The sequence below is a fragment of the Macrosteles quadrilineatus genome, unplaced genomic scaffold (assembly GCF_028750875.1).
Source record: "Macrosteles quadrilineatus isolate MER2022 unplaced genomic scaffold, UCM_ALF_1.0 Scaffold_9__3_contigs__length_116548681, whole genome shotgun sequence".
In the NCBI taxonomy this organism is placed as follows: Eukaryota; Metazoa; Arthropoda; class Insecta; order Hemiptera; family Cicadellidae; genus Macrosteles; species Macrosteles quadrilineatus.
Genome location: NW_026542602.1, coordinates 88406209 through 88426941, shown reverse-complemented (window position 1 = coordinate 88426941; position 20733 = coordinate 88406209). Strand labels below are relative to the sequence as shown.

At 35.1% G+C, this 20733-nt stretch overlaps 1 protein-coding gene across 2 annotated transcripts; it reads left to right on the top strand.

Annotated features, from left to right (window-relative positions):
- Nucleotides 1–1075: 1075 nt before the first annotated feature.
- LOC129004176 (UMP-CMP kinase 2, mitochondrial-like) lies at nucleotides 1076–10121 on the top strand. Of its 2 annotated transcripts, none has more exons than XM_054432633.1 (6): nucleotides 1076–1150; nucleotides 2042–2130; nucleotides 3783–3921; nucleotides 4681–4882; nucleotides 6580–6759; nucleotides 9886–10121. In XM_054432633.1, exons 1-6 carry the CDS (start codon nucleotides 1120–1122, stop codon nucleotides 10082–10084), a joined length of 840 nt encoding a protein of 279 aa, XP_054288608.1. In that variant the 5' UTR covers nucleotides 1076–1119; the 3' UTR covers nucleotides 10085–10121. The 2 variants fall into 2 exon arrangements, with proteins under 2 accessions (XP_054288608.1, XP_054288611.1); XM_054432636.1 differs by having other exon boundaries at nucleotides 1097–1162.
- Nucleotides 10122–20733: the final 10612 nt, after the last annotated feature.

Below are 20733 nucleotides of genomic sequence, written 5' to 3'. Positions count from 1 at the left end.
TAAAGTTCTAGAACCATAATGATCAATCAATTACTGTCATAAAATTACATGACATACGGAAAACACACACTGGTACAGTAAATAAACCATACCAGTAACAGAATATAATAAAATATCTATATTTTGTATTTACTAATGTTGGTACCGGTAGCTAAGCCTTGAGGTATATGTGAGAAGGAGAGTGTTGACAAAGTTAAGACTTATCTATTTATAGATACACTCCTCATCCCTGAAAATAAATATAATTTTCAATTTTGAATTAAATATTTTTTAAACAACTGGATTTTGCATTTGGTAAACCATCTAGAATTCTCATGTCTTTATGACTGTGTGGCCAATCCCCAATAGTTACTACATAGCTTTAAATCTATGCTACCGGTACCATGAATGTAGTAATGTTTTTTTTTTTAAGAAGAATGCTGAGTATGCTTGTATACCCTAGTTCTTTAGCTGACATATATTTTTGGCACAACTATGGACTAAATTTACCCAAATGAGCTGAATAAATTAAGGTAAAATGGAGACACAAATATACATAGAAAATGTGTGGGGGGATTCAAATAAAACTTAATGTTCTTAATAGTTCATACAAAGTGAATCATGGTCCAAAAATATATTAACTGCTTGGCAGGTATGTTGAGCTTTTTTCATCTTTAATTGAATTTTGGAATTAAATGGTCATCTCCTTATTGGTATGGTACTGCCTTTTAAACAGCATATGTCAACTCAACATACCGTATAGGTTTCCTGACACATACTCACAGTTTACTCATAGTAGGTAGTAAAAACATTTAACCACTGTTGTAAGATTTGAAGGTAGGTAAATCACAATTAGTTTTATTGATAAGATGCTATCACTACAATTCACAGATGAAAATGTGTGATAAGCGCAGTTATTGTTTCGGTGTCTTTTTAACTGCCAGTGATCAAGCAGGGATGTTTAAGATTCCCTGTATTTCAGTTTTCTGTTATTTAAAATGAATTTGTAGTGTACATCATGGCAATTACTCAAAAATTTTGTCTAATTTTAAAAATTAAATTAACATAATGATTATAAAAACTATTTTTACTGGAATATGGATCACATCAAGTTTATTATTGTGGCTCAACGGAGAAGAGATGGCCGAGATGGGGGAAGAAACGGAGGGCCGTAAGTAGTAAGGTGTTTACAATATTTCCTTTGGGGATTTCACTTTTATTTCAGTAACTATTTTAGTCACACCTCATTAGTTAACTAAACATTTGCTGTTTGTTTTGTTAAAAAATCTTGTTTTATACAATTATATTTGTACCAAATCTTTTATATACCGTATTTCATGTTTGATATCATCTTAATGTTCAGTTATTCTCAAATGCTCCCTAATTGAGGGAACACTTAGTTTATTTAATTATTTATTTATTCAAATGGCAAGGTCACCATTTTTCAATGAGAAAATCAGTTTAGTTTAGGTTTGACTCTCAGCATGGAAGCTTTTTGTCCCCGCTGCCCCTCCCCATGTTTATTTAATATGTGACAGTGACTTTTCATCTATAGATTTATAGTAACTTATTTATTATGTGTTGGTATAGGTCAGGATGTGTTACAATTCGTTCTGGTTCTTACACGGTGTTGATTGTGATATGGCAAGTTTCATTTTTCTATATTGGCCAAAAGCCTATATTGACTGACTCTGAAAATGCAATGTGTTTTATGGAAATTTTTGGAAAATGTATTATTTGTGATTATTAATAGAATCCCATACATTTCAAAATTTAGAAACGTAGTATCGGTACGGTAATTAAGATGAGGTAACACGCAAAATATGCAAGTAAGGGAAAAATTAATTTATTAACCTAACCCTTTGACATTGAATTTGGATAGTTATAAATATATTATTTTAGTATAGTAATCAAAATCCAGATTTAGGTTCTATATTTTATATCAATCACATAACCAAGGATTATCTTTATTTTTCAAACTCCCTTTTTGAAAATAAATGTCTTTATCAACTAATTGCCTTGTTTGTTTCACTAACTATTCTTATTATTTCCTTTTTTGTAGCACCAGAGAACTCTACTCTCAGTAGTATGGGAGGCTATGGTGTTTGGCACAGTGCACAAGATATACTTAGCATTTTCAATGGGGAAGAGGTAATTTAAGTGTATTCATTTTAGGAAAGTAGTTTATAAACACATTAAAAAAAATCAATTAATTGTTGGTTTGTTTTAACAGAATAGCCATGATTTAAAAAAAGAGTTTACAATGATCAATCGATGGTTTCACTATACATACATAATCAATGCACAACTTTCAGTTTTTAAAACTACTAATAAGTCAACACTGCTAGGTATGCAGACAGCTGTTTCTTGTTCTTTGTTCTTTTCTTGTGCTGCATTGTTTGTTTATGTAGTTTTTTTAGTTGATGATGTTGATGTTAGGTTATGGTCGTGTTCTGTTTCTGTTTACCTAGCTTATTTATTAAACAAACTAGCTCAAAGTTCATTCTTATGTTACTGTAATTATTTTAATACCGCATACAAATGCCAGTTTGAAAGGAATTCCTTTTTAAATCTTTGTACTTACAAAGTAAACCCCTAGTAATCGTGTTACTTATAGAATGTCCAAAGATGTTTTGGGGCTAGTCTTTTAAATGTTAGCTATTAATGACCATGACATTTTGCCATAGGATACACATTTATTACTGAAATATTTTTACAGTTAGAGGTATAATCCAAGATAGTTGTAGTTTAGCCTAGTTAGCTATTAGAATTTTTTGTTAGCCCAGTGCTTAAAATAGCGTTTCAGACTAGGCTATGGTTAAGGGATGAGCATCCATAGGTCAACCATCGATGGTCTCAACCATCGATGTTCACCATCAATGGTAACACTGATGTACCGAAAATATTTTTTCCTACAGTTACCTAACAATGTACATGTTCTCTCACTGATTTGAGAAAGCAAAGTGGCCAATTCGCTCATCAGTGAGACAATGTTAACATTGTCTCACTCTAATTACTTTGTCTCACTCCAGATTTGCAACGTGAAAGCACGAAATAGTGAGCGCGTAACATGCAGGCAACATCGTATGCACACGAAATACGTTGGCAGCACTGGCTGTAAATCAGCTGGTCAGCTGTTGTACTGTTGTATTTGTCACTTCACATTAAATGTTATATTAAAAGTTCACTTCTGTGTAAAAATAGGTTATGTTTCTTCACAAATTTATTTGTTTTATGGTAACTGTAGGAAAAGTATAATGTGCAACTCGTGTTCAAAGTACAATTGCCTCACTCGAGAAACCATTCCTCACTCGCCTACGGCTCGTGAGTAAGGATTTCTCTTGAGTGAGTCAATTGCTCACTTTTCTCACTAGTTGCACAAATAACTAATGTTTTTTCAGTTTTTCGTCTGCTTTTTGTACTCTCCAGTAATGGAAAACACCAATATCCCAATACTTGGCCAAAAACATTGGTAACCTACCATCGATGTAAAAAACATCGAGCATCAATAGAAAAATATTGATGTTTTGAAAACATTGACTATCGATGCTCATCCCTACTAACTTATGGTGTGAGAAGGAGGGGTTTGATTCCCAGCTTATACCTTAACTGCTTGCCCTAAAAAATAATTTGTGTTAACAGTAACTTATGTTACCGTACCTTTTTTAAAAAATTCCACAGGCATGGTAACTGTTATGATCAAAGATAACTTAGGCTATATCATTTTTAATCTAATTTGGAGTTAAGCCGAATAATTGTCAAGTGAATACAGTTTTGCTTTTAAACCAAATTTTGGGTTGTAGTATCAGAAGTTGCCGGGTATAAGAGCTGTTGTATCAACCTATCAAGAACTCTTGAGTCAACCTTCTTACGACCCTCATGATGACCCACCAGTTGAGCTCAGACATCCCTTCATTGCTGTTGAGGGGACCCACAGGGATAGTAAGTAACTTACCCTACAATTGTTGTTTGAACTAAAAATTGCATTACTCTGACTAATTTGTTACATGTGGTAACAAAGCAGTGCGAGTTACAGGTTCTTTTCTCACTATATCAAGCAATTGTCACTGTTTGGATTACCGGTAAGTAGTATCAACCTAGGCCTATTGTCACAAAAAGCCTAGAAGAAATAAATAATTGTTATTGGAGACCGTCTCCGGCGTCTCTTATTGAGAATGATGATGACTTGGTGAAATTGATTTCCATTGTAACATACAGTAATTTTAAATACTGAGAGGGATGGGACGTAACCTAAATGTGTATTTTAACTCAAATATGAGTGAAGGATGGTTATAAAATGGAGTAAGACACCTTTTGTAGCATTATTACAGTACTGACTTAGAACTGTTGTTACATTGCTGTTTCCAGGGCCATTTATTAAAAGCCCAATGGTCACTGATAGCTATAGCCTATTGGTCTAGTTTTCCTATCATTGGACTTTTAATAAATGGCACTGGCTAATGAAACCGTTGGTCTTAGTTAACAACTTTGATGACTAGGCTACCCTACAGTACTTTAACATAATTCAAGTTCTTGAACCTTGGATAGCTCTAAAATATAAATTCTAGAGTTAAAATAAGCATAGGAGGTGTACATTTTCAAAATCCTGACCAGGAACTCTTTTCTTAGAATCGGGCTGTCACTAGCAATAGAAGAAAAAAATAGCAAGCCTAGTTCTAATCAAAGAAATTTTGTTTTTAGGCCGAATCATATTGGGCAAGGAGTTGGCCAATTATCTTCGAGCAACTTATCTGGGTAACCCCCCACGTTCTATGTTGCCTTTGCGTCGGTTGTTCGACCGTGAAAAGGGAATGCTACGCAAAGCATACTTCTCTCTATGCATGTACGTGGGAGCACATCACGTGAGAGAAACATGGGTGCGGGAGCCTGTCGTCACTACAGGGTTAGTTGAAAACTTTATGCTCAAAGTTTTAAGATAGGTAGATTATAATTTATTTTGATACTGTACTTCAGTAGAGTCCCGAAAATTCAAACTAGCAGGCATCCAACCCTATTTTAATTAACGATAATCCGATAAAACAGATTTCTGTAATGATTGATTATTGTTATCGCAGGAGATGTTTACGATTTTGTCAATATTGGAAAAGAGGTTTTTGATTTCGCTATGACCACAGAAGGTGATCACAATTCCGTTGTAACCTCAGAAGATTTTTTACAATTTTGCCGTGGTCTTTCTTTTTGTGAGTGCAGAAAGCCTCTGAAGATGCACAATTGGTAATTTTGCCACGATTGCAGGTGATATGTTCATGGTATTGTCAGGATTGTCGGAGACGATACTATAACGATGTCTTCACAACCACTATTTTGCCGTGACAAAAAAGAATAGGCCTACTTATTGTTTCCGCCGTGGCTGCAGATGTTTTCAATTTCATGTTAGCAACATACTAAAGCCGTGCTTCCCACGGGACAAGAATTTTCGCTCTTCATCACGCTTACTTGAGCCTCGCCCTGTGGTCAAGATGGGAATACCACATGTCATAAGGCGTGGACTGTTCACACGAGACACGCTTCATAAGTTAGTCCCTCTCTTTTGTATTTAGTCCACCTCAGACAACGGCAGAGTGTTTGAGAACTGTGCAGTTCTGTTGTTCTTATCATTTTATTGCAATTTTAATTTTAGGCAATTACTCGACAAGTAGAGTCATGATCTTTGTATTCTTTGTAGCTTGCACCATACAGTGACCGCTCTGCAGCATAGGCCTACAATTCAATGAACTTCAAAGTTTCATTGTCGTGAAACACCACTACTCGTACTACATGGTTTCAACATAGCACATCCCTGAAGTTATACAACACTACCATAACACTTTAAGAAAAACCGCCTAAAACAGCAAAGAATGCAAAAATGGGGCTGGATATGCCCAAATATTCAATCTGTTTAATCCGAAGTGTGGCCGTTTGTTGATAATAAAACCACACCACACCGAGTTACCTCACCGGAAATGCAATCCACGTCGATCCCACAGAGCGAATTTTCACAATTTGATCCTTACTACTATGCCTCACGCCCCTTAGGAATGCTGCTTAACATCTTAGAAAAATATTTCCAAACTTTGGTTTATAATATTCAAAATAGCGGAACTCGACTGTACTTTGATGTCTCCCACTAGAAGCAATGTTGTGTCGTGGTTTTCATTTTGTTGTTAGCCTATTCATTGAAAAATTCTCACTCATAATAGCTTTTTTATTAATTTCTTCATTTTCGGCCTGCAACTTTTGATAGGATTTTGGCGCAACAACAAAAAAGGAATTCTGCTAGTAATTTTTAATGAACAATTAGAAAAACCCTTATTCTTAGATTTTCTGATCCAGTTAAAGAGTTTTATGGCGTACAGGATCGTAATCTACCCCTTCTCTAGGTTGAAAGGAACCCGAAACTTGAAGATGGGTACGTCTACAAAATATGGGTGCGTAATATAAATAATATAAACCCACCACCAACAACAACAAGTTAAACATTAAATCGTACCATTCTATTTGAACGTTGCTGTAACATTATCACAATATGTAGGCCTAGTGAATTAAATCATTAGGTTTTACACTTGTAGTGCTGTTGTTGAACTAACTCTTATGCTACAGGTATTGGCTGGACCAAGCAGCATTCTCGATAGCCCAGAGATTCTCGTTGATGAATTTGCCGCCAGAAGGTCATCCCGTATACGAGTATCCTGAGGATCTCGTCAAGCCTGATGTGGCTTTTTTTCTCAACATCCCTTCACTCCGAGGATCTAATAAACCTCCAAACCCTTTCAAGCCTAAGTAAGTATCTTTGGGAGTTACCACTACATCCAAGTCAAGTATACAGGGTGGTAAAAAAGTCCCTGGACAGTTAAATATTTTAAAAAATAATGCAGATAGAGCTACAATACTTGGTACAAAGTTACAGGGCATAAAACTCTATTTTAACACATATTCAGTGATCCAATAACTCTTCAGGGGGACGGCCCACAAGGAGTCGGAAGAAAATCTTAAACGGCAGCATAGGTCAGTATGCACATCAAATTAAAGGTCTTTTTTAGTAGAATACAATGCCGCAAACCGCACTTCAAAAGGTTGATCCTTCGCAAAATGACAGTTGTTCAAAGATTCATTTAATTTACATTGCTATTATACGCTTACCCTACTCCTCAGGGGCACAGCCCTAGGAATCGGAAGAAAATTGTTAACGTAAGCATAGGTCGATATGCACATCAAATTAAAGGTCTTCACTAGTAGATTACGATGCCGTAAATTCAAGCTCAAAAGAATGCCTGAGTAAAAAATGACAGTCGTTCAAAGATTCAAAATGGCGGATTCAAGAAATCTTTGAACATCTGCCATTTTGCGCAGGATCAACCTTTTGAAGTGCGGTTTGCGGCATTGTATTCTAATAAAAAAGACCTTTAATTTGATGTGCATATTGACCTATGCTGCCGTTTAAGATTTTCTTCCGACTCCTTGTGGGCCCTCCCCCTGAAGAGTTATTGGATCACTGAATATGTGTTAAAATAGAGTTTTATGCCCTGTAACTTTGTACCAAGTATTGTAGCTCTATCTGCATTATTTTTTAAAATATTTAACTGTCCAGGGAATTTTTTACCACCCTGTATATGAAGTTTAATGGTAGTTGACTTACACTTGATCTAGTTCTACTTTCATTTTTGAAAAATTGTTGTCTAACACCATTGACTTTATATCTACACACATGTAGATAAAGTCAATGCTAACATTTAGTATTGTGTTTTCAGTATTGTATACTTACCAATCTCCCTTAAGTACAATTTGGGCAATATAGTAAACCCCCTAGGTGTTCTTAGTGGCATGATTATTTTATTCGCCAACACTATTATTCCGCCTTAACTACAAGGGCCATACAAAAGTAACAGACATTTGGTCTCGGTGCACCTTGGGACTAGGGTATTCCCTCCATAATAGCATCAGAGCGTTTTTACACTCATTAGGCATCCAGCTATGGTAGCGTTCCCATAATTTCCCTCGTACTTTTGTTCTGCTGCCATTGAAAGTTAACATACTTTACCCAAGTCTAGTTACCTGTTAGGATACGATCTGCCATTCTCAGGGCGAAACAGATGACAAATCAAGTGGAGCTTACAGGGAGAAGTTCCAGGTTCTATATGGAGGGGTGGGGGTTAGACGTCCCACTAATGTGTAGGAGGGCAGACATGTTTACTCTGTGTGTGTTTTCCCCGCCATTCAATGACCGCTGTGAACCTCGTGTCTCGATGCTTCCAGAACTTTCTTAAACACACTTGACTTTTGATTTTGCTTAAAGTTGGCATCCAAGTGTTACTTAGATCAAATCCTTGGTCTTTGTTGAAATTGTCTGTGTGTTTTCTAATTTCTATGCCTTCGAGAATCTTTCTTTTGTTATAAATATAACTGGAAGCTAAAATTTAGATATTTTAAAATCAATTGCACGTCTTGTAATAAACTATTGTTCCGCTGTTGCTGAATTTTATACTTTACAATTTTTGGTAGACCTGTGTTCTCTTATTCTAGTCCTGATTAATTTTCCAGTTTTTGCGACGTAACATTGTCCACAGCTAAATTGCACGTCATATATGCCTGACGTGTGCATTTGTAATTTATCTCTTACTGGATGAACTGCTTAATTTTGTGTGGGGTTTATAAATAGTTTTAATTTTGTACTTTCTCAAGAATCTGCCAATTTTGTCTGTTGTTCCTTGTATAGGCCTATAAAGTGAAAAGGCTCTGTTTTCATGTTCCAAATTGTTTCTCCGATTTTTTTTTTCCGTGTATTGGAGATATACTTCCACTAAAAACCATCCAATAATTTATGATGTTTTATAAACTAACCTTTTCAATTGAAGAGATTCACTTTACCACATTGTTTACCTACTTTATAGCACTAGTGTGGTAAAGTAATGGACCAATGAGGTCAAGGATTGAGAGAAAAGAAGTAAAATTGTAATGCTTTGTATGCCAACCTAAGCTGTTAGCGACAAATTCAATTGTTGATCTGACGACTTCTAACGAAAACTCACACACTCTTTTCTTAACCGTGAGGTGAACTTAACGATTTTCTAAGACCCCTTTTATTCACCGCGGCTGCCCCCCAGTGGTCGCCCGCAGCGGTTTTGTTAATTACCATTGCAATGGGTGCTTTTATTCAAATAGGAGCGGTCTCAGAAGTTGCAGCTAGCCGTGGAGGTTTGTAAATTCACCCGCTTGCACTTAGAAACCGCAGGCAGCGAGCGGTTCGTATATGCATTGTGTTATATGGGCTTGTTGAACCCAACGCGGGAGCCCGTCGTTGCTCTCGCATTGCTGCCGACCCATGTCACCAGTGTCACTCACTACACAAGGTCTAGTCATTGGCTGTGCGCATTGTACTTAACTGTAGTTGTTTTGTCCTGTAACTAGATGAAGCTCTCACCGTTTAAAATGACTTCATGTTATGTTACGGACATTAATACAGAACGATTTATCGACGAAGTTAAGTTAAGAAGTTCTTTGTGGGATTCGTTTTTCTTTTCAAAAATATAAGAATTACGAATTGTTTTACATTTATTTACCTACATAAATATATAAAACATTTTAATCTGCCATAAAACTTTCTGAACTATGAACAGGTGACAAATTGGTGCAGCGGTCGCCCGCAGCCGCGGTGAACAAAAGGGGCCTAAACAACAGTTGCAGAAGGCTTATTGAAAGATTTGGAAAATGTCAGCTAGTTCTAGAAAAACGATCCTAGGTAAAGTAGGTAAACAACTCGGGTAATTAGCCTTTACAACACTCATAGAAGTTTCAAGGCATTTGCCAAAGCCAGTACCGTACCTTAAATTTCTACCTGTTATCTTTACATGATTTTCGTAAACTACTATTACTATATGGTGTTTCAACAACTTTTCTCCTATTTTCCAGGTTGGTTGAAGTATACAGAAGACTACGAGGTGTAAAAATAGTTGAAATCAACTCCACCGGCACTTACAGGAAGATCTTTGAAATCATCAAAACGCATCTCAAATTTATGTTCAACATCAAAGATCCAGTGACAGAAAAAACTCAACTGGAATTTTGGGACGGAGATCAGTATGGCCATGACAACGGTTTTGACATGTAAATAGGTTAAAATAAAAAAATATTATTACTGTTTGAAAGACGTTTTACTTGCTCTTTAGAACTGTGTAGAACTGCATTGGTATTTGGTAGTAAAATGTTGCTAAACAAATCAATAATTTTCTATGTGAAGAACAAAATTTGTTAGATTCTAGTAATAGGCCTAGCCTGATTTAAAGGATAACTAGCTTTCGGTTTATAATCTATATATTTAATACGCTAGGCATATTTTTGTCATAATTGTTTTGGAGTGGTGGTGCTACCGATCACCATGTCCAAGGTGTCGTTAGAAAGGTCTTGGCATATAGTTTTGCCATCAAACAAAAAAACTTTGGAATTCCATCAGGGCTCTGCCCCAGTGGCCTTCAAAGTTTCCATGTTATTCTTAGGGAGAAAATGTTTGTTTACATTTGAACAGATGAATACTTTCAAATTGAAACTAATATTTGAAACAGCTGGTTATACTAAAATTTTGCACAAAATCAAAACATAACCAAAAAAACGTTCGACATAATGGAGACCATAAGACGTTGACCAGGACGGCCAATAGGAGGAGGTGGACAGACAAATTTTAACTGGTAGACAAGAACGAAATACAAATAATACTATCCTTATATATAATACGTGAAGGCGATTTCTACAAAACACTACTCCTCCGTTAATAATGGACGGATTTTTACAAACGACGTGTCAAAATAAAGTATTTTTTGTGTAGACGCCCCCTTTCACCAATTCCCGTAATAAAAATCCTCGGGCTTTGCCCCACAGGCCATCAAAGTTGGAGTTTCTCCCATAAGATTAACATGGGGGAATCTAAATATTAAATTTGAAACTTTGTCCCCACTAATTTGAGAGAACGGCTGGGCGTAGAAACTTGGTAGAGGTGTTCAAAGAAAGGTATTGGTCTGTAGATGAGTTATCAAAAGAAAAACTAAGCAAAATCCCTTAGGACTCTGCCCTAGAAGCCTTTAAAGATCCCTCCACAGAGTTGTTTACATGTTGGTCATGTGAATAATACTTTTTAATGAAACAGCTGTTCATTTTTAAATTGTACTTCAAACAACACACATTTATTGGGAGTTACTGAATTCTACCATTGACTATTGGATACAGAAGTTTTTGTATTAATAGTCAAAGATTCTACCAAATAAGTATTTTGCAATGTTATTTTCTTATTTTAAAATTGATTTTCTTCTTTATCATGCCATGTTTTGCAATGTAACGTTCCATTACGAAATCAGTGCAAAATCCTTCAATCACAGCAGTTCTTAAATTATTTCTTAATGAACTATCTTATATCTATTGTACTGGATGGTGTCTGCCTTTTTCACCACTTTTGCCTACATTTTATCATATTATTCTACACGAATCAAATATTTATGTAGAAATATCTGCTCTTATCGTGTCTAATAAAATCCAAACATAGAAACCTTGCTTAAAATGGTACCTATCTTGACACATTATTTGCACCTGCCTATATTACGGACTTTGGCGCACTGGGTTGGTAACATTATTGAAAATAACACGACATTATGGCTTTTAGATATGATACAGAGTAACAGAGAGAAAATACTATTTATGCAGCTACTGTCATGACAGAAAGGTCATATTCCTTTTTAACTGGATCACATAATCCTTTATAAGATACGTTGATTAACAATATGTAAACGTCAATGTATTCGTAACAGCCAATTTACAGTATTTTTTGTTTTTGGAAATGTCCCATTTTATGTTTTTGTCATTTGCATTATTTGCTGCCAATAAAGTCGAAAGGCTGTATGAACTAAGAGGCCCCTAACAGTTCAAAAATAAAATCCAACTTCACTCCAAGTATTACACTACACCTAACATTCCGTAGAGAGATTATATTGACAACTTTATGTTATTGATAAGGCTAAGACAACCCCCAGACAGCACACTTTATCCCAGGGACATCCCATAGTAGTCCCATATGTCCTGAGAATGTCTCGGGATATGTGCGCTATCCTCAGGATATCCCGCAAAATCCCGGGACGAGTACGAAATCCACAGGATATCCTACAATATACCGTAATGTCCCGGGATTTGTAAGTTAACCTCAGGATATCCTGTAAAGTCCCGGGATATGTACGAATGCCATAGGATATCCCAGAATGTCCCATGACATCCCGGGACATGTAAAAAATCCACTGGATATCCTGTAATGTCCCGTAATGTCCCGGTAACAAACTGAAGAAAAAAATACTACCACTGATGAAATGTACAGTATATCTAAATTTAAATGTTCAACAAGGCCAATATATAATAATTTGTTTTTTTCACTAGTGCTTTCAGAAACTTGGTTTCCATCTTCAGGCTGTGTTTACACTAGTACAGAAAGTAAATATTTACTTAATAAATTAATTTTAAACAAAGTTAAAACAGATGATTTAAAGGATATTGGAAAAATAAAAAATAATATTAGAAAAATTAATCTTTTGAATTTTGGATATGTTACAGTATGTTGTTCTTGATGTAATTATTTTCAGTAATTCCGAATTTATAATTGGGCCGTCTTCATTATTTAACAAATAATTTTGGTCTGTTTTTTTTTCTAAAAATAAGATTCCCACGCATTAAGATGTTGAGGTTTTATAATTTATTTTAAAAGTTTAAGGTTTCCCAGATTGAAAATATGTCTTGTTAATACTATGGCTAGCAAGGGTTGACTTAACTTTACTGACATATTACTACCATTGAGATCAGGAAAACTATAGAGTTCTATCATAGTTGTGTGAAATGTCAATTTAATTCTAACTTTAAATTAATAAAACAACAAAAAACTAATTTTAATCATATAACAATCAATTATTACAGTGCTAATCTAATGGTGATTAAATAATCTATAGTCAAATACCAGTATCCTCTCCAACTACCAGAAAAACAATTCAACTACTTGAGGCCTAAACAGATTAACAGAATCATATATAGCCTATACTGTAGTATCAAAAATATTTTAAGTATTGCGACCATTGCAACTGTCGGCTACTCTTTAACAACTTGAAAACACCCATAATCAACAAGCGCAGATAGCTCAGGAGGTAAGGTAAGAGGCTCACAAGGCGAAGGTACCAGGTTCGAAACCCGTCTGGGCCAAAATTTTTTTTCTCGTTTTTTTCTTCAAAATTTGTGTTTATTAACTATTTAATCAATTTACTAAACTTATAATTAAGCTTTTCATACTAAATCTATATTATTTTGTGTTTTTTATGTTCAGGCCCAGACCACACTTTATCCCAGGGACATCCCATAGTAGTCCCATATGTCCTGAGAATGTCCTGAGGACTACCCTGGGATGACCTCGGATGTCCCACGGATATGCGTGTGAGCTTATCCGTAGGACATCCCCGGGCGGGGACATTACGCATTCCTGTGGATATCCTGTGATATCCCAAGTTGACCATAGGACCACTATGGGATATCTTGCATATCCTGTCGCAATATCCGTGGGATGTCCTGAGGAGAAAGTGTGCTGTCTGGGATCGAGGTAGACTTCTGGAGTGATCGCTAAATGGGGCAAAAACGGTCCGTGCTGGAAAGCGGTGGTAGGCAAGAACGAATTCGGGCGTATTTCAGTATCGTGCGCGCTGCAGTTTACTCGCTGTTGTAGCTCAACGGAAAAGCTCCAGTCAAATAAAACTTATATATTCTTAATCTACATAAACATCGGATTCTGACAGTATAAATATCTTTTATTGTAATAATTATTTTGAATTTTAATAATTGAAAATATAGAAGACTTACCAGAGACTGACATGAAAAAGTCACTAAGGGAGGAAAATTTTTATTTTTGGGTTACAAACAAACTTCTAGCGGGAAAGTTGTAGCCAATGAGTTGATCTTAACTTTCAAATCAACCAATTTGTGATAAAATGATTGCGTCATTATTAAATCGTTTGGAAACGAGCGTGGGACGGTACCGCGCCGCCACCGTGCGGCCACTCCCGGAGTACCCGGTCCCGGTTGTGTAGCTTTGTCGATATGCATTTTCAGAAAACAATCTAGAACGTTTATTAATAAGTATTTGTATAGGATCTTATCGAAAATACATACTTTCCTTTCCACATGTACTTTAGGAGTAAAATTAACAATCAAGTTTAAGATTAAATTTATAAATTTGTTTTCAGCTATACAAACGACCAATGTTCATTCAAATCAAATTGATTATTTGCCATACTTTAAAAACAAGAAGAATATTTGGAGATTTTAACGGGTAAATTTCATGAATGACAACCCGAAATCTGGGATTTTTCGTGAATGCAGTGGTAGCACTGCCAGGCATTGATTGGATCGAGATGTTTTTTTTGTTTGTTTACGAGCAGCGCACACTTGAGTTGGGCGTCTTATCATCTCTGCCATCGTTTGTTGATATTTTAATGCACTGGACTTTCAGTTTTAAAATGTTCCCAATGTTCCAAGATGGTAACATCCTGTGCAGCTATTAATTGTACAAATAGGCAAGCAAAGGGGACGACCATCGGATTCCACAGGAAAATAAATACAAAGTTTTCGGATATATTGTTAAAAATTATAGGTTTAATGTCTTGAATAATAATTTTAATATAATAATTTTTAAAAACCACCCAGCAAATGGTTTAGACGAAGTAAACCATCGAGTAATGCTAATTAAAGCAATTGGTAGTTTATTTTTAAAGGTAATTGGCCATCACAAAGCCAGGGAAGCTACAAGTGCTTCCAACTTGCCTAATCTTGGGTTAAGACAAAAATTAACCAAACTGATTTTGTTTAGAAATGTTTAGGATTTAAGGTCTAAAAATCTAGACATAAATGTTTTAAGGTGTTAATGTTTGTATATAATGTTTTTTATCTTATTTGAGTTCAAATAGATAATGTATATTTAATAATAATAAATTATTTTGATTCGTTGAAAGTGTTCTTATTGCCTTTTATTTCATTTTAATTTATAAACATGAGACCAATCTCTAATTATTACAGTAATTGGACTGTTATGACCCTCTATCCAAATTTATTTCAAAAGCCAAAAAATGTTTAAAAATATTATACAAATGTGTTAGGGAAATATTCCAATTTGTTTTTAATAAAATAAAATAAAACATGTCACTGACAAGAAAATTACACTAAAAGTTGAAGTTAATCGTGTTTTAAAAATATACCTGATGTGAAAGTAAGAATGAAATTAATTCCGAAAGAACCACAATCTATTAGAGAATACAATTCAATCGTTCATTTGTCCTAAAAAAATCATGTCGTCTGGAAACAAAATAAAAGTAGGCGCGCGTCGCGATTTTCACTATCCCGCCCATCTTAGCGCTGGCGTTCTTGCCTACCACGGGCTGCTCACAGCTACTCGCGGCCGGACCGAAAAACGGTTCGCTTCAACACGGGCGCGATCACTCCAGAAGTCTACCTCGATGAAGACAACTAACTGAAATCCCCCATGTAAAGAAATTCCAGCTTCAACAGTAACCCCAAAATAAACTTCTCAAAAGTAAGCTAGAGGGTTCATTCGTTGGCACAGAAGTACGATATGAACTGACGCGACGTGACGAAGAAAAAATCAAACTTACACTGTAACGGATATACCTCCCTTTGAAATTAGAATATGTCTTCCCAAAAAAAAATTCTTTACAAATAAAATCACATTACACTGATGAAATCAGGGAAGTGTTTACCTAAAAAAGATCCACCATACGATTTTCATACTATTTAAAGGTTCTTCCAAAGGAAGAAATACCAGATAACATACTAATAATAGATGACGTACGGTATGGGGAATATTTTATTCATTGAATGATCAACCAAATTTGGCAACTAACGCAATTAATATCATTATTGTTTTTACACTTATTATTCTTAAACAATGCTAAATGCTCAAAATATGTAGCCTATATTTCACCCAATTTATCGCAGTTAGGTGAATTAACGTAAGCCTTGAAAGTAACCGTCGATTTCGACGGGTTTCACCTAGTTGTCGTTGATAGCTGAATACAGCAAGCACCCTTCCGTGTTGGGTTTAAGTGTGCTCTCCAACAGCTGTCTGAAGATTTCACATTCAATTTAGGACTGTTGGATAATCGCTGCATAAGCTGTTGAAGTTGGAAGACAAGGAGGCGGGTAATACTACATCGGAAACAGAAGAGAGGAGATATTAGATGAGTGGCAAATGCGTTGGGAGCAGAGGGTTTTATGTTAACGTTTTATTTAAAGGTAAACTTTTGTATGTATACCCAACATCAGAAAGAGACTGGAACGAGATTGGGAGATGGGCCATTATGAAACGCAGTTTGTCACAGGACATGGAAAATTTCAAGGCGATTTTGTGAAGATTTCACATGGTGGAGGAGGAGGTATGTAGATGTGGAGAAATAAAAACCCCGAGTCGGGTATTTATAAATTGTTCACTTCAGGAGACAAATAGGAGAGAACAGGAATAAGTCTTGGATAAGATAGGTTGAGAGATGAGAAAATAAAACATGATTAGTGACAAGGAAACAATTGAGACGTTTAGAAAAGTACCTAGCTAGGGAAATAGGAAAAACCAGAGATACATACAGGCGTTAAAATTTAAAAAAAGAAACAAACAAAAACTAAGAAAGAAAAGGAATGAAAACTTACTCATGAAGGGGAGAGGAAAGGTTAGAGCGAATCTCAATGATCCCTATCGCTCAGGGCGGTATGGGGACGAAGGGAGTCGTGCTGTTAGGCTTTTGGACACATAATGTGTCTGGAAACCTAACGCAGCTATGAGTAAGGCTATTTGTAGAAACAATTTTGATTATATTGATCTGTTATGTAGGCTACATCTTGAGTATTTTCATAATCTTTGAGTTGAATATTTTAAAGTCATCAGAAATTATGACTGTTATTGGTTTTAAAATAACGCCTGTAATTCTTAGCAATTGCTCGAATTCGAGCAACAGGTACACTAGTTTCTTTGATTCTATTACTGTAGATTGTTTTCTTCTCGCAAATCCATTCATTATATCGGGTGGCTTCACCATGCATATTCTAGAACAGGGCTCTCCAACCTACAGCTCGTGGACCACATCTGGCCCGTGAGCCAATGTTTTCTGGCCTGCAGAAAAGCTACAAAAACTAAGGCTAACAAAAAAATATATATCTTTTTGATAGCAAACACCGATGATATTCTCCCGCGGTTGTACACCCAGTTAGTTAACGATCAACTTTATGGCTTTAAGGGGAGAGGGGGCCGGAGGGGACTTATAACACTGAAATATAACTAGCCAGCCTTCTCTCATAAAGTTAAGTTAAGTTAGTCTCATAAGTCATAATGTGGCCCTCGAGGAAAAAAGATTGGATGAATCTGTTCTAGACAAATGGTTCTTGGCGAGTCCATAGGTATGATTATACTAGGAAAGTGAGACCTCATCACATTGTGCTATTTTTTTCAACTGACATTTCAAGAAGTTGGCTTATGAATTTCTTATTCTGTAACTTATGTTATACTTACCTACTCTTACTCCTGTGGCCATATAAACCCAAGATGGTTTTTAGCCTCGCCATGATCCGCCTCATTCTTCTCTATTTTTTGTCATTTCCTCTCCCAAGTAAACTCTCAATCTTCAGCACTTGGTCTCTTCACCGCATTCTTGGTCGACTACCTAAAGTTATGAAAGTTTTAAAGTTAATGTGCTGTAGAAAAGGAAAAAATGGAGTTGTAAGTTGTAAGTTTGTACAAGAAGTCATACAACATTAGTACTTTGAAAGTTTGACTGGCCTCTGTCATTGATCTTATTTGGTTGAAAATGAAATAGTAGAATAGTTTTGAACTGACAACAATAAAGCTAAAGACAATTAAATAAGTACAATTTTAAGTAAACTTACTTTTAAAGTTGATTTTAAAATACCATATTTTTATACCAAATCCTCTGATGGTAGCGTGCGATCAGCAAAAAAAAAAAACGGGTTAGCCTCAACATTTATATGTACGAAAAATATCTGCAGAAAATAAATGCAATACCCGCAATACAGGAGCGCATTTTTGTTGCGTTTTCTTTGCGAAGGCGTTCTTATTTAACTATTTTTTGCATGTATATATTGCTTTAATTGTTTTATTTTTTTTACATTGCAAATGATGATAAGTTTTGTTAAATCTAAGCAGTGTGAAAGACATGTTTTACTACTGTAAACATAGCTGAAACATTCACTCCAAAATCATTCTAAAAATAACACAAGCCATTTTGCATTTACAATATAGTGTGTACTCTTCTTCATTACATTTATAGATTCAGTTATCATTCATGATTGTGATTCCTCATTCATAGATAAAATATTCCTTTTGTATCAGCTGAAGAGGATTTTTATTCTTCGTTTCGTCCGATAAAGCTTGTTTATGTCTTGATCACGAATATTAGAATATAAAAATAACCTTTTTAAAACAGTTTTTTTTAGAACAAAACGTTTTTAAACGCTCTAAAAAGTAGAAAATAATTTATAAATATGTGGAGAGTATAAATACTTTTAAGATTTAAAACAAAACCGTGGGGTGCATGCAATAGATAATTTTAGAATTACTTTCACCTATTGAACTAACTATTATTATCAATTGCATGCACCCCACGTTTTTCGTTTTAAATCTTAAAAGTATTTATACTCTCCACATATTTATAAATTACTTTCTACTTTAGTGCGTTTAAAAACGTTTTGTTTTAAAAAAGTTTTTTATTTATAAATTATTTTATACTTTTTAGTTTTTAGTGTGTGTGGGTGTTAAATCTATATCAAGCATCTATATCAGATTAAGACAGAGGCATGTGGGAAATCTAATGTTTATTTGAGTTTCTTTTCATATAAATATGTATTAGATTGAATGTATGGCCTACCTACTAACTATAAATATATCAATCTATTTCATTTATTAAAACGTTTTTATTTTGTTTTTTGTTTTTTTACTTTATAGATTACTAAATAAATAACAATTGACATTATTAACAAACACCTATGCAATCAGATTGTTTATCTCTATTTTGAAATGTTTGTATAAAGAATCTCTTGAAAGCATAACCTGTACCTCTTAACCTCTGCTCTTCGAACTGTAAAATTTAAGTATTTACAGCCACTGAGCTATAATTTTACAGCTGACTTAAATTAGTTGATATATTTACATTCTTTCAAAATGTAAACATGGAAAATTTGGAAGCCCATGGGATGTAGCCCAAGGGAAATATGGAAATTAAATGATATAATATTGCATTGTCATCCATTTTGTGAGCCATGTTCCAAATTTCAAGTCTCTAGCTCATCAGGAATTTCGTTTAAAATTGGTATCAAAATTTGTAGGAAAGCGAGCTAATAAAAACAAGCCCATGGGAAATATGAAAATTAAATTATATAATATTACATTGTCATCCATTTGTGACCTATGTTTCAAGTCTCTAGCTCATCGGGAAGTTAGTATAAAATTGATTGCAAAATTTGTACCGGACAAGAAAGCGAGCTAATAAAAACGTTTTAATAATAATAAAATAACACTTTAAGTTTTAAGTCTGAAAAATGTTTACTTGATCCTTAACTAGAAAGACATCAGTTTTAGACTGGTAAATTTGGCACATTTGTGGGTCTGAAGCTATGCCATCCTTGTAGTTTGTAGTTTTGTAGGTTTAATAACTCTAATTTTATGAACGTAAACCAATTGAAAGTTTTAGTATAAATCTTACAGATATTTTTATTTGTTTACACCAAAACATTTTTTTATTTGTAAAATCAATATTATAAAATAGGTAGCATGCAGGTTAATAATATGATTCTGCAATGAAATGGGCAAGTAAAGCAGCTCACTGAAATTTCCAGCAATAGGCTATTTTAAAACGTGTTTATTAGCTCGCTTTCTTGTCCAGTACAAATTTTGAAATCAATTTTATACTAACTTCCCGATGAGCTAGAAACTAACTAGATGAGCTTGAAACCGGCGGACGGTACGCGTACATTAATTTGCTAGTCCAGACTCTCCGCCGCGCAGTTAATTTGTGGCCACGCGTGTATTTGTAAAAAATGTATTTATGTGTTGTTTCTCGTGACGTATTTATAGACTTTATGACGATCTCTTCGGAGTGATATTTATGTTCCTTCATCGCCTGAAGATGGCCCCACAGCTGGGCTGAAACCGGTCGCCGCTCATCGGTGATATTTTGATCACATTGACGGATTAAAGGTATTTTAACCTCTAGATTAAAATTGTTGTAGTTGATGAGCCACCCACACGCACTGATCTAATCTAAATGCACAAATTCTGTCGAGTACACACCAGGGGCGTCGCCTTGGGGGGGGTAGGGGGGGGAGCCTCCCCCCCCTAGAATCTGGGAAAGAGAAAAGTTGGGAATTTCCTTGCCACGAGTTGGGACAGTTGGGAAGTCAGATACAAGAAAAATTTATTTTTAAACCAAACAAAATTTAAATATTTGCGAAAATCCATCAAAGATAAAAATTTCTTTGACTTGGACAAATAAACTTGACACTTCTTTGATTTCATTTAACTTTGATTAAACAAGGCTAAACCATGGCTAAACACGCCTTATTTTAAGAAAACAATAATCAATTAGCGGTAAAGCTTGTTGGAATTTTGTTTACGAGAAATTTTGTTCCTTATTGGACGTATGTTGGCTACCTTGATCCTGTCCTGTGATGATGATTCCG

What these genes read in the sequence shown, in the direction of transcription:
- LOC129004176 (XM_054432633.1), top strand. Translation starts at nt 1,120, where the DNA reads ATGGCCGAGATGGGGGAAGAAACGGAGGGCC. An exon ending in GCATTTTCAATGGGGAAGAG is followed by an intron (nt 2,131 to 3,782) that starts GTAATTTAAGTG and finishes TTTGGGTTGTAG; the next exon opens with TATCAGAAGTTGCCGGGTAT. An exon ending in CCAAACCCTTTCAAGCCTAA is followed by an intron (nt 6,760 to 9,885) that starts GTAAGTATCTTT and finishes CCTATTTTCCAG; the next exon opens with GTTGGTTGAAGTATACAGAA.